A 13,404-nucleotide genomic window follows, 5' to 3' on the forward strand; every position below is an offset into this window, starting at 1 on the left:
CACAGAAATACCCTCCCTGCTCTCTTTCTGTGCAAATCCATTCTTCACAGCTTTGCTCAGACCTTGCTGCCCCAGAAGATTTCCCCATGTACCTACAGCCCCACAATATGCTTTCCAAGCTCCCTTTACATTTATTTTTTCAAGTACATAATTTGGCGCTTGAAGTGTTTCTGCACGTTCCTCCAAATGCAATTCAGGCCCCTTGAGGGCAGGCCCATGTGTTCATCGGTTCACTAGAGATTTTTGAAAGCACTTTATACGGTGAGATACAAAGAGAAGTAGAAGCAATGGTTGCTTCTTGTCCTCAAGGAGGGGAGGCTAGTTTGTAGACGTCTGTCTGGCACAGAGTGGACCCTCCACACAGGTTTGTTATATTGAACTATATGATTATATATAAATATATATAATGCCTCTTCTTGCAACTATTAGCTGTCTCTAAGTGTCACGAGAGGCGGTGTTATAGGGAAGGCATCATGAAAGAAGGGGCATTTGAACTAGGCCTTAAGGACAAGGAATGTTATTTTAAAAACAAAATTGGCAGAGGAAACAGTGTTCCTACAGCACTGTCAGGCACACACAGTGCCAGGCATACAGCAGCCACCAGGTTCAGGGGGGAAAGCAGTGGCGTTCTGTCCTTGCTCCAGCACCAACTAGCCTCAGCGAGAGCAGGCAAGTTGCTTAACTTCCCTGCCCCCTCTCCTTTCCTTCCCACTCCAAAGCAGCATGGGCTCTGGAAGAAAGAGATCCAGGTTCAAGTCATGGCTCTGTGACCTTGATCCAATCAGCTGGGGTGGGGGCTCAGTTTCCTTCCTATAAAAGGGGTAAAATAATCCTACCTTACAAGGCTGTTTGTGAGGTTTTAAGTACACATTTAAGTTGTTAAATGCCGAGATGTGTTTTATTTCTTTCTACCAGACTAGGGGGCAGCCCCCATCTTCCTCCCTGCAGACTTCCCCAGGGCACAGCACAGAGTCCGTCCGTAGTTGGGCTATGGACAGACTGCAGGAACCCTAAAGAGAAAATGGGGGTGCAAAGGACTTCAGAAAAAAAAGTAAACAGCATGGACATGGACTGACCAGGCTAAGTGGGATGTTTCCCTGAATAGACTTCCCGCAGTTCAAGAATCTTTGCTAACTCTCCCTAAACATGCCTCTGCAGAGCCAACTGGTTTCTCGACAGCTCCTTCTGCCTCCGCCTTCAATCTCCAGGAAAGAGTCAAGGCCCAACCCCGTGGCGGGCTTAGAGGATGGGATGGATGGGGAGGCGGGATTTCCCCAGCTCCCAGGGGCAAAGTTCGGGAAGTGTCCGTTCCCACCTCCTTACTCCCACTCCCAGGGACCGGGCTCCCGGGAGCCCCCCTCCGCACTCCCCCTCCCCCCCGCTTCATTTCCTCTCTCGGAATAGGTCGAAGGAAGGGGGTCTCGAACTCGGCCCAAGGCAAAAGCTCATCCCCGGCTCTCCTCCCCGCCGATCCGCCTGGGCCACCGCCACTTCAGCCGCCTATCCCTGGGGCCCTCGTGGCCCTGCTCAGTAGCCAGTCTCGGCCGCCGGTCGACCCAGCCCTGCGCTTCTCCCTTTGGCCACCTCGATTCCCGGTCCCCGCCTCAGCAGACCCAGGCCAGCCGCCCTCCCTACGTCCGCGCCTCTTGCCCCCTCCCACTCGGCCACTTCAGTCGCCTGCCCCGGCCTCCGTAGACCCCGCCGGGACACCCGCCCCCCTCCCACCAGCCGCCCCGGACCGCGCTCGGCCACCACCCTCGCCTCGGCCCTCCCACCCGGGGCCTCGTAGACACCCCCACCCCCGCCGCGTGGACCCCGCCGCGCCGCCCCCGGCTCGGCCCCCTCCTTGGGGTCGTGGCGGCAGGGGGAGGGGCCGTGCCGGCCCCCGCGTGCGTGGCAGGCTCTCCCGGCTCGGCTCTCCCGGCCTTCCTTCTCGGGAGGCGGGGTCGGCGCCGCGGCGGCGGCGGCGGCGGAGGCAGGCCCCCTCCTCCTTCCTCCCTCGTCCGGCCTCCTTTCTCGCGCGCCCGCCCGCCGGCTCTCTCTCGGCCGCTCCGACGCCAGCAGCGCCCGCGTGCCGCTCGCCCAGCCCCGGGGGAGCCCGAGGAAGTTCCCGGGCCGCGCGCCCCGCTCGCTCGCCTCGCAGTCCGCGGCCTCACCCGCCGCCGCGCCCGCCATGCCCTCGGCCAAACAAAGGGGCTCCAAGGGCGGCCACGGCGCCGCGAGCCCCTCGGAGAAGGGCGCCCACCCGTCGGGCGGCGCGGATGACGTGGCGAAGAAGCCGCCGCCGGCGCCGCAGCAGCCGCCGCCGCCCGCGCCGCACCCGCAGCAGCACCCGCCGCAACATCCGCAGAACCAGGCGCACGGCAAGGGCGGCCACCGCGGCGGCAAGTCCGCCGCCGCCGCCGCCGCCGCCGCCTCGTCCTCGGCGTCCTGCTCGCGCAGGCTCGGCCGGGCGCTCAACTTTCTCTTCTACCTCGCCCTGGTGGCGGCGGCCGCCTTCTCGGGCTGGTGTGTCCACCACGTCCTGGAGGAGGTCCAGCAGGTCCGGCGCGGCCACCAGGACTTCTCCCGGCAGAGGGAGGAGCTGGGCCAGGGCTTGCAGGGCGTCGAGCAGAAGGTGGGTACCCCGGGCCCCCACCCGCGGCCCCCGAGCCACGGCCGGGCCCCTGACTCTGCCCAGGCCTCGGTGCCTGAGCGGGGCCCTCTCCACGGCCGGGGGATGCCCTGTCCCTGGTCCCCCCCCCCCCCCCCCCCCCCGTTCCCGGGCGGTCCCCAGACCCTCTTTGTTAATGGCCGCGGAGGAATGGGCCCCGAGGGATGGGCCGCTGGGAGGATGGTCAGGCCAACGAGCCAGGGTGGGCCAAGGGCCTGTCACAGGGCATTATCGGTGACCTGTAAGGAAGCCGCCGGGCTCTGGGGAGCCCATTCTTTTTGGATTAGAAACCGCTGAATGGGCAGAGTTATCTGAAAAGGAGGTTGGAAGGGACGCCAGCGCATCCCTGGAAGCCTCGGGCAAGGCCACACCTGGGCTCTCCCCGTGGGAGACGTCTGAGCCAGATTTTAATAGATCCAGACCCCGGGGAAGGAGAAACAAGTAATCATACTCATTTGCGAAGTTCAAATGAAATATTACATATCTTCAGGCCCCTTGCCTTTTAGTGGACCAATGTCTCCATGTGGGCCTTTGAAATAGCATATACCAGCTTTAGAGGAAAGGAAAGGCCCAAAATACTAGAGGGTACTGGTGAGTAATATCACAAGGCACATTTACATGATGTTAAGAGGGCTTACTCATTATCTAATCATCATAGCCACCCTGGCTGGGAGGGAGGACTAGCAGTTTTGACTCCTTTTTCCAGATCAGAAAATTGAGGTTTAGAGAGATGAAGTGAATTGATAAAAGATCCCAGCTGGTGAGTGGCAAACTGCATGAGAATGCCTAGGCCACTGCCCAGTGGGGGGGTCCACAGAGGCCTCTCTCAGGTGTGGATGGACCCAACTTTCACCACCAAGCTTCTCACGTTCCACCCTGTCTGTGTTTTTCCACACCAAGTGCAGCTCTCTTGGCCTCCTACCTCCTCCTCCGGCCTCCACTAATGTCACCGCTCAATGAAAGTTAGTTGTATGATCGAAACAAAAAATCCCGCCACCACTTCTGAGCCCGGAACTGCTGCCTCCTTTTCCCAGCATGCTGCCTGCCCTGCCAAGTTTCTATCGACTTTTGTGGAGTATGCAGGACTAGGAATTTCCTGCAACTGGAATGAGTCAGCCTGCTCAATGCTGCAGGCCAAGGGAGGTGACTTTCTGTAGGGATTTAAGTAGGCAGCGCCGCTTTGCCTATCCTGAACGTCAAGTCATTCTTAAGAAGTAGACAGACTGCTGGAGGATAATCACTAGCCTCTGTTTCCTCTCTTTCATCCACCCACTTACCAATCCATCACAATATTTATTGAAGTCTGATAGTGATAGGGCTGCATGTTGGCCCTGTGGGGGGTACAGAGGTACAGTAGACAAATCCGGTTTTGCGAAGCGGCACAGAAGTGGGTCTCAGTTGAGGGTCACCGTTGTGTGAGTTCCGAAGGAGAGAGTGTGTAGAGTTTGCCTAGGCCCGTATGCCCAGTGGCCAAGGTGGTGCCAGTCTAGATCTAGCTGGTGGTCAATAACTGTTGAGACAAGGAATGAAGACACAGGCAGGAGGTTCTGTCTTGAGTATGTTGGGACAGCAGTGGCTACCTGGCCTGTAGCAGGATGGGAGAGAGAAGCTGAGGCCCAGATGAAATTGAGGTCTTGAATCGATGTTGAAGACATTGGGCTTCTTTCTGCTTCTCTCCTGCCTCTCCCTCTTTCCTTCCCTTCCGGCTCCCACCTCTCCTCTTATGGAAGCTGTATGCAGATGACTTTCCTCTTTGGGGCTCAGTTTTCTCATCTACACAGGGAGGGGAGGGCTCTGTCCAGAGTTGTAAGAATCCACCTGGCCGTAGACTCTTGAAACAGTGACCTTTCTTTTTCATTTAGCATGTAGGCCAGCTGTTATGTAATGCCTCGTCTTTATTGGGTACTCCTGTCTTTTGACCCTCACAGCAGCTCCAAGAGGTAAGCACTAGGATACTCCCCTTGCACAGATGAGGAGCGTGAGACCCAGGAGGCAGAGTAACGGCAAGGTCTCCCGGCTAGTAAGTGGCAGGGCTAGGGTTCCTCCTGCAGTTAGCTCCTGCAACACCCTCAACCGTTTGTTCATCTTGTTGTCTTTCCCATGCCTTGCCAGGTTCGTAGTAGGTCTTCGGCTAAGGCTGCTTCCAGTGATGTGGAACTCAGAATGTGCCCAGAACAGTATTAGGATTTGTCACGGTGTGTGGCCATTTCTGTCCGCACCTCTGAGGTGGCCAGTGAAGAAGTTCCTTTGCTCTGAAGAGAGTAGTACTGGCTGCTCTGACAACCTAAGTGTGAGCCCCTTTGTAACTTTGTATGATGCTCCGTGTGGGGTGGGGTTTGGTCCTTTGCAGGAATGTAGACCTGCAATATTATTGTTCATAAGTAGTATTCGGTACGGGTTAGGCGTCTGTTTTTATTTTAAAGTTTATTTATTTTGAGAGAGAGAGAGAGAGACAGTGCAAGTGGGGGAGGAGCAGAGGGAGAGGGAGAGAGAGAATCCCAAGCAGGCAGAAGGCTCCACGCTGCCAGTGCAGAGCCAGATGCAGGGAACCGCGAGATCGTGACCTGAACTGAACCCAAGAGCTGGACGCTTAACCGACTGAGGCGCCCAGGTGGCCCCATTGTGGGCTAGGCATCCTTTTAAGTGCTTCCCAGCCACCCTCTGAAGCAGGTCCCTTTTATTAGCGCCGTTTCACAGATGGACCCGCTGGATCTGGAGTGGTCGTGTTACCGTTCAGGGTCACATGAAGACCTTAAGTATTGGAACTGGGATTGGAGTCAGAGCAGTGTGACCTGAAGCCCTCTACTCTGTGTAGTGGGTGCCCACCTGGCCTCCGTCTGCAAGTGCCCTGCCAGATGCCTGGAGCCTGGGCAGAGAAGCTGGTCTGTCCTTCCATGGAAGACTGAGCGGGGACTTCAGAAATGTTGGCAGTTCAGCCTGAGGCCCTGAAGGGCCAGTGTTGCCCTGGCAGATCCGGGGTGGCGTAAGGTAGGAACGGGCCTCCGAGGGACAGCTGGATGAGAGGAGCGGCTGTTTGTAGAAAACGGAGTCCTCTGGTTGTATTTCTTTGTTTCTCATTTTGACTCTGGAGGAGTCCGGGCTTGTGGCGGAGGCAGCGTCTGAGCCCACGGTGTACTTGGAACACGCCTCTGCTCCGGCTCATCCCTGGAGGTTAAGAGCTCAGTGGTGAAGTCACCCATTCTGGGAGTTTGATGCTCAGCATGACCGCTTCCCAGTCTCCTCATTTGTAAACTGGAGATCAGTGGGAGCCACCAACTCAGGAGGTTATTACGAGGGTGGAATGAGATGATGTCTCGGAAGTACTTTGCATAGTTTTCGGTACACAGTAAGTGCCTCGTTGAAGGTCAGCTACCACCGTCTCCCCTCGTGCTGTGAGCTCCTTGAGCGCAGGGATCCTGTTCTAGCTATTACTTTTCTCTGGTGTCTTGCCCACCATGTAGTGGGCACCCTGCATATGTTGGGGGAACAGATGCATCATTGCATATTGATTATAATGGGGTCTTTGCATGTAAAGATGAACAGCGCACAGCACCGTCGGGAGGGGGGCGATTTCTGTGTTCTTTTTATAGTGTTGGAGGTTGGGGTGTTTGGTTTCCGCCATGATTTCTGATCTAGTCCGCTTCCTGGCCATTTGCAAAGAGTCAGCCCAGGTTAGGGGTGACAGGGATCAGAGGGGAAATGGACCAGCTCCTTCTTCATCAGGCTTTGCTCGATTAATTAATTAAATCCTGATTCATTCAGAAAACACTGAAAACACTGAATGAACGCCTGCTACGTTGCAGGTACTGTGCTCACCCGTTCATGCCTCTTTTCTGAGTGCTGTGTAGAACCGGCAGGTACTGTGATTGAATAATTTAGTTTCAGAGGTGATCTCTCTCCCGTACCTTCTCAAAGTGCCCTTTATGGCTCAGGTCATATTTGGTTTAACAGGGAAATTGTCTAGTATTCTGGAGTCCCTGAGAACCGGATTCTAATCTGTGTTAAAATCACAGACTGTTGGAAGCCACAAGGGACTTTAGAAACCTATTTGTTAATAGACGAGGAGCTTGGGACCTGGAAAGTGAATGTGACTTATTCGTGCTCACAGAGCTGGTTATAAGTGGGGCTGGGACTAGAGCCCAGGTGTCCTGTTCTCATTTCTATAGTGTTTCCCTTTGGCATTGGGCTAAGGATGGTCTCAGAATCTCCAGACTTCTGAGCTACTTCCAGAAGAAAGATTAAACAATAATGAAGACCATATCTGCTGTTTGTCGATCATTTACTATGTGTTAGGCACAATTGAAGCTCTATGTATATATTAATTCACTTAATCCTTGCAAAACGAGCCTATGAGTCAGGTGCTATTTTTGTTCCCATCCAGCAGCCGAGGAAACTAAGGCACAGATGTGCTAAATAACTTGCCCAAGATCACACAGCTAGGAAGTGTCCAAGCTAAGATTTAAACATAGGCAGTCTGGTTCCAGAGGCCCATGCTATTTTATGTTTTAACTTCTTACCGTGGAGGTATTTAGGCATAAACAGAAGAGATCAATGTAATGAACCCCAGTTTTAATAATGCTCATTCTTTTGCTCTTCTCGTTTCATTTTTTCCCCACCCCTTCCCTCCCATTTTGTTTTGTCCTTTTTGGGCTGGAGTCAGAGCAGGGTGACTCTGAAGCGGTCTCTTCCACCCCTTGTCGGCTGTCCCCCTGGTCTCTCTTGTTCTCAGATGCTCTGGGCGTTGGGAAATAGCCCAGGTCTGCTGAATGACCGTAGGCTGGGCAGAAAGGCTGGCCTGTCCTTACTCAGAAGATCCAGTGGACACAGGCAGGTGCGAGCCTGCAGAAAAAGCTGGCAGTTCAGGTCTAAGCCCTCTGAAGGGCCCACGTTGCTCTGGCAGACGCGGTGGATGTGGAACCAGGATCTAATTTTGACTGACACATTAGTTCCCCTAGAGTATCTTAGGATTTATTTCTGACAAATAAGAGCTCCTTCTTTTCCCTTTCCTTTTGGCAAAGCACAGTATATCTTACCTAACAAAGTTACTGGTCATTCTTGATTCTCATCTGATACCCAGTTCAAAATCCGATTTCCCTGACTCTCAAAAACGTCTTGCTTTGTTTGAATCAGGATCCGTACAAGTCCACACATTACATTTGGATGATAAATCTCTTAAATTTCTTTTAATGTGTAACAGTTTCCTGTCTTTCTGCCTTTAAAAATGCCATTTAATTATTGAAGGTCCTGGTGATCTGTTGTGGGTTTGGCTGATTGCATCCTCATGGTGTGTTTTCCTCTTGCACGTTTCCTGTGAATTGGTGGTTAGAACTGGAGACTTGAGAGATTCAGATTCCTTTTTTTTTTTTTTTTCTTTTTTTGCAATAAAGTGTCCTGGGTGGCACTTTGCACCACGTCAGGATGAAGCCCAGGTCAGTGGTCCTTACGTGGTCAGCCTTGGTGCATGAAACCGCTCCCTGGAGTGGCTCCCAGGTCAGACTTTGTTTAGGGGAGAATTTATTTAGAACGAGTGTGTCGTGACACATGGGATCATAATGTGCTCACAAAGTCTGAGAATGCTGAGGAATCACCTGATCCACGGTGAGGACAGTGACTTGGTCAGGACCCCCAGCTAGAAGGTGCCTGTGCCGTCGTCTCTTGCCTCCCAGCCCACTGTCTCCCATGTGCCTCCGCTTTTTTCCTGTGATAAGTTGCAAGACTCTTTCAGTTCCAAGAGCCAGAAACTCAGCCTAACTGGCTGAAAGGGGGAGGGAGGGTGAGAGACAGAGAGAGAGAGAATTTATTGGCTTAAGCTAAGAAGTTCAAAAGCAGATTCCTAAAGGTGTAGCTGTATTCAGAGATTCAGATTGTGTCTTCAGAACTTGAACTTGCTGTCTCTAGTTCTGCCTTCCTTGACTCATAAACTGGCCTACTTTGTGTGTGGTCTGAGCCTCTCCAGGCTTTCCTCATCCTATGGCTAGCAATCCCAGCGGAAAAAAGGCTTTCTTTACCAATGTTTTTTTTTTTTTTTTTTTAAGTTTATTTATTTATTTTGAGAGAGAGAGAGAGAGACAGAGAGAGTGTGTGTGAATTGGGGCGGGGCAGAGAGAAGGAGAGAGAGAATCCCAAACAGGCTTTGCACTGTCAGTGCAGAGCCGGAAGGGCTCTATCTCACAAACTGTGAGATCATGACCTGAGCCGAAATCAAGAGTCAAACACTTAACCGACTGAGCCACCCAGGTTCCTCTCTTTACTAGTAGTTTTAACAGAAGTCGTGGAATTGACTTGCTGGCCTGCCTTAGGCCATATGCCCATCCCTGGGCTAATCACTATGGCTTTGGAAGGGCAGGAGGGGTAGGTAGACAGAAAGTGCCGATTGGTCAGGCTGGTTACAAACCATCTCTGGAGCACTTGGAACGGGCCTTCAGGTTGGCCCCCAAACCATGTGGACTATGTGTGGAAGGAAGTTTCTCCAAGGACAATTATCGTTCTGTTCCAGAAGAGGGACCTGGAAGCTGGGCAGACAAAAGGAAATATAGCCTGTTGCATAAAACTTCTCAGCTCTTCTCAGCAGTTAACATCTGGATTTTGGTTGCAGGTGCTGTCTCTTCAAGCTACATTTGGGACTTTTGAGTCCATCTTGAGGAGCTCCCAGCATAAACAAGACCTCACGGAGAAAGCTGTGAAGCAAGGGGAGAGTGAGATTAACCGGATCAGTGAAGTTCTGCAGAAGCTCCAGAATGAGATTCTCAAAGACCTCTCTGATGGCATCCACGTGGTGAAGGATGCCCGGGAGCGGGACTTCACGTCTCTTGAGAACACGGTGGAGGAAAGGCTGACAGAGCTCACCAAGTCCATCAACGACAACATTGCCATCTTTACTGACGTCCAGAAGAGGAGCCAGAAGGAAATCAACGATGTGAAGGCGAAGGTCGCCTCTCTGGAAAACTCCGAGGGGTACAAGCAGGATGTGAAAGCCTTGAAGGAAGTTGTGAAGGAAATCCAGTCCTCTGTGAAGTCCAGAGAAAAGGACATCGAGGCCTTGAGAAGCACCCTCCAGACCTTGGAATCTGACGTCTACACAGAGGTCAAGGAGCTGGTGAGCCTCAAACAGGAGCAGCAGAAATTCCAGGAGGCAGCCAATTCGGAGCACCTCACCTTGCAGGCCCTCACGGAGAAGGTTCTCCAGTCGGAGGAGGCCACCTCCCGCCTCCCTGAGGAGATCAGGAGACTCAAGGAGGAGCTGCGCCACCTGGAAACTGAGGCCCTCAGGCCGGAAGAAGGGGTTTACAAAAACTCTGATGCCTTAGAAGCGCTCCAGGAAAAGAGTCAGGGATTGGACTCCAGGCTCCAAACCGTGGAAGACGGAGTGGATGCCGTGCAGACGGCCTCCGCGCGGCACAGCGAGAGCCTGGAGGCCCTGCTGGCCAAGAGCGAGGAGCAGGAGCGGCGCCTGGCCGCCCTGCAGGAGCGCGTGGCCGGCCTGGGCCCCTCGGAGGATGACGCGGGCGGCCTGGCCAGCACGGTGAGGAGCCTGGGCGAGGCCCAGCTCTCGCTCTACGGCGACGTGGAGGAGCTGAAGAGAAGCATGGGCGGGCTCCCCAGCACTGTGGAGGCTCTCCAGAAGGTGCAAGAGCAGGTGCACACGCTGCTGGGGCGGGACCCGGCCCGGGCGGCCCCCTCGCCTCCTCAGGACTTCCTGGACAGACTCTCTTCTCTAGACAACCTCAAAGCCTCAGTCAGCCAAGTGGAATCAGACTTGAGGATGCTCAGGACTGCCGTGGACAGTTTGGTCGCCTACTCGGTGAAAATAGAAACCAACGAGAACAACTTGGAATCAGCCAGGGGCTTGCTAGATGATCTGAGGAATGACCTGGATAGGTTGTTTGTGAAAGTGGAAAAGATTCATGAAAAAGTCTAAGCGAGTCGTGTCTGCAGGGTGCGGATTTAAAGTCCAGTTTCTCATGACCAAAAACTGTGTTGTTTTCTCCCACATGTCCCGCCCCCCCCCCACCCCACCATGTTCTTGTCCCCTCTTAAAAAGCAGTGGACACCCCCCCGAACACCAAGGCATTTTATATTCTCATGCCTGCTTAATTTATTTACGATCATTACCACACACCATTGGTTTCTCAAGTTTTCTGCTTCTGCTTTTGGTTGGTTTGCTGAAGGCCCAGCCCCTGCAAATCAGGGGCGCCTTTTAGAAGGGATGTTTCTCGTGTCAGAGAAGAATGGCTTCAACTGAGGATTAACAGAAGCAGATTAACTGTAACCTCAGAAAACCCTGCCTGGCTGGCAGATTTCAAGGAAAAAAAGTGGGGGGAGGAGGCACTTTTCTTTCTAATTGTCTTTAAGGAAAATTGCTTTTCCTTTTTTTTTTTTTTTTTTTTTTTAATATTTCTGGCCGAAGTTTTCATGAGCTGTCACTCACTTCTCGTCTTCCACTTTAAACTGGCTAAAATTCACAAGTGTCAGCTCTCCATTGGGAGGGGAGCAAGCCCCTCGGGCTTTAGGTTGAAAAGAACCAGCTGCTTGACTTGATGGCCACCTCCAGTGGCGTGGGGTGTCTTTTCCATTCCTGAATCATCCTGTGATCTCAAAGGTAACGATGCAAAGAATCCAGATGGTTCTGAATGTGAAGGCACAACACCCCACGGAGCTCCCCCGTGGCCAACCTGTGTCATCCCTTGGTAGGGTCCCCAAATAATGCACAGGTTGAGAATCCCGAGAAAGGGGACTCCTTGGATTCTTTCGGGAAATGTGTCTGAGAGCTGTCCACAAAGGCCTGGGCCGTCTCCCTAGGGAATGGAGGCCAAATGTTTTTATTTTACCACAGTGTCCATGAAGAGGTTTGCTGTCAAGGCAGACCCCCATCTGTCAGTGAGCAAGGTGTGCGTTTTCTGTAGTTTTTTGCTGTTTCCCTTTACCTTCGAGCTGTACTGTTCTTTAATGGCTGTCTTGCCCTTCAGAAAAGAAAAAAGAAAAAAGGAAAAAAAAAAAAAAGAAAATTAAGAGAAAAAAAGGTTTGTTTAGTTTACTGTGAAATGAACTGTATGGCTTATTTACAGTATTTTTAATTCTTAATAAACACTTGAGCTTTGTTACGACTTTTCTGGAGTGGTTGCTTTCTGAGGATTTAGCAGTTCTGATACACTAATTAGAAAGATAGGGAAGTTTTCAGCTGTAAGGCTTTGTTTCGATTCTGAAACCAAGATTGCTTCATTCTTAGGCCTGGGCACATAACTTTTGATTGACTGTTAGCAGGTTTGGTTGTAGGTCACTGTTTGACTCTAACTTTTAGTCACAGCAGAGGGTCTCAACCCCGACTCCCTGATAGAATCTTCTGGGAACTTGAAACCAAGCCTGGGCCTGGCCCCTGGGATTCTGATTCAACGGTACGTGTAAAGAGGGCTGGCACTAGCATTTCCGAGGCCCCCATCGTCTGATTGTAAAGTGCAGCCAGGCCTGACAACCACGGCCTTAGACCATCTTAGTGACCTTCAGCCCCCGGGTTTCCTTCCCAGGTTGCTCTCCACCTCCCACCTAACATCGGATGCTGTTTATGGAGTACCCGTGTGCTGTGCATCATGCCAAGCCTTTAACAGGTCCCTGTATCTTCCTTCTAAATTTCCCGAAGGCAGGCAGTATCGTTCCCCATTTGACAGAGGAGCAGCAGGCTGGGAAGCATCACATAAGATCATTAGCTAGGAAGTGGTAGGGCTGGGGTTTGAACCCAGTCCTGCTCTTAACCTGTGAACGCCACCCCCCACCAGCACCAGTGCAGGGCCAGCTGATCCGTGCAGCTGCTGTTGCAGAACCAGGGGCTGCAGGGGCTCCTTTCTCTTCCACCCAGGGTACAGAGGGAGATGAGGACCTGAGTGCCTGTGTGGTCTCTTGTCCTTTCTGCCTGGAGGTCGCCTCCTTCCTGAACTTCTTTGCCAGTCATTCTGGGTCTCAGGCAGCACAGCATCAACTCTGCTGATGCTTTTCCAAAGCAGTTTGCAAATCAGGATGGACCCTTTATTGGTGTTAGAAGTGATTTGTAATTTAATTTATTATTTTTTTTTAGAGACAGCATGAGTGGTAGAGGCAGAGAGAGACTCTTAGGCAGGCTCTATGCTCCGTGCGGAGCCTCATGCAGGGCTCCATCCACGACCCTGGGATCGTGACCTGAGCTGAAATCAAGAGTTGGGCGCTCAACTGACTAAGCCACCCCGGCACCCCAGTTTGTAGTTTTATTTTAAAACAGAAGAGTTGCAAGGCATAACTAGTTTAGTAACTAGTTTTGCCTTCCTTTGGGGACGGTGCTGAATTTCCACGCACGGAGAAAATGAAGTCCTGGTTTCTTTTCAGGTTAGTCGCTTGTATCAGGCGTTTTCTTCATCTTCCTCTTGCCATCATTTCTTCAGTCTTTAATCTCAGACCGTACAGTGGTCTAATAGATGCTGATTTAATATTGTAGTAGAAAACCTCTACCAAGGGTCAGAGAAGTAACCGAATTTAAATTCAGGTGGTGAAAATAAAAAGAATGTATTACAAATTCACATAGTCCTGATGGTGGGGCAGCTGGAGGCAGAGTTTATCCCAGACAACAATCACAATTCAGTCTTGCTCACATCCTTCAGTGCTCATTCCTTCAGTGAACATTACTGACCCCACAGCTAGACGTTCTGCTACGTGAATTCAGGATGCACGTGACCGGATCCTTGTCCGGATCCGGGCCTATAGGCCAAAGGGCCTACAGCTCAATGGGG

At 52.3% G+C, this 13,404-nt stretch overlaps 1 protein-coding gene and 1 long non-coding RNA gene across 2 annotated transcripts; one reads left to right on the forward strand and one right to left on the reverse strand.

Moving 5' to 3' along the window:
- Window positions 1-238: 238 nt before the first annotated feature.
- Window positions 239-1,086, reverse strand: LOC131518966 (uncharacterized). The gene is made up of 2 exons (XR_009265388.1): window positions 837-1,086; window positions 239-730 (listed from the first exon to the last, which is right to left on the reverse strand). It is a non-coding gene; the product is annotated as an uncharacterized LOC131518966 (long non-coding RNA).
- Window positions 1,087-2,035: 949 nt separating this feature from the next.
- CKAP4 (cytoskeleton associated protein 4) lies at window positions 2,036-11,757 on the forward strand. Its single transcript, XM_058741536.1, has 2 exons — window positions 2,036-2,617; window positions 9,249-11,757. The coding sequence occupies exons 1-2, from the start codon at window positions 2,174-2,176 to the stop codon at window positions 10,569-10,571; spliced, it is 1,767 nt and encodes a 588-aa protein (XP_058597519.1). The 5' UTR covers window positions 2,036-2,173; the 3' UTR covers window positions 10,572-11,757.
- The last annotated feature ends 1,647 nt before the right edge of the window (window positions 11,758-13,404 follow it).

The sequence above is a fragment of the Neofelis nebulosa genome, chromosome 8, assembly GCF_028018385.1.
Source record: "Neofelis nebulosa isolate mNeoNeb1 chromosome 8, mNeoNeb1.pri, whole genome shotgun sequence".
Taxonomy (NCBI): domain Eukaryota; kingdom Metazoa; phylum Chordata; class Mammalia; order Carnivora; family Felidae; genus Neofelis; species Neofelis nebulosa.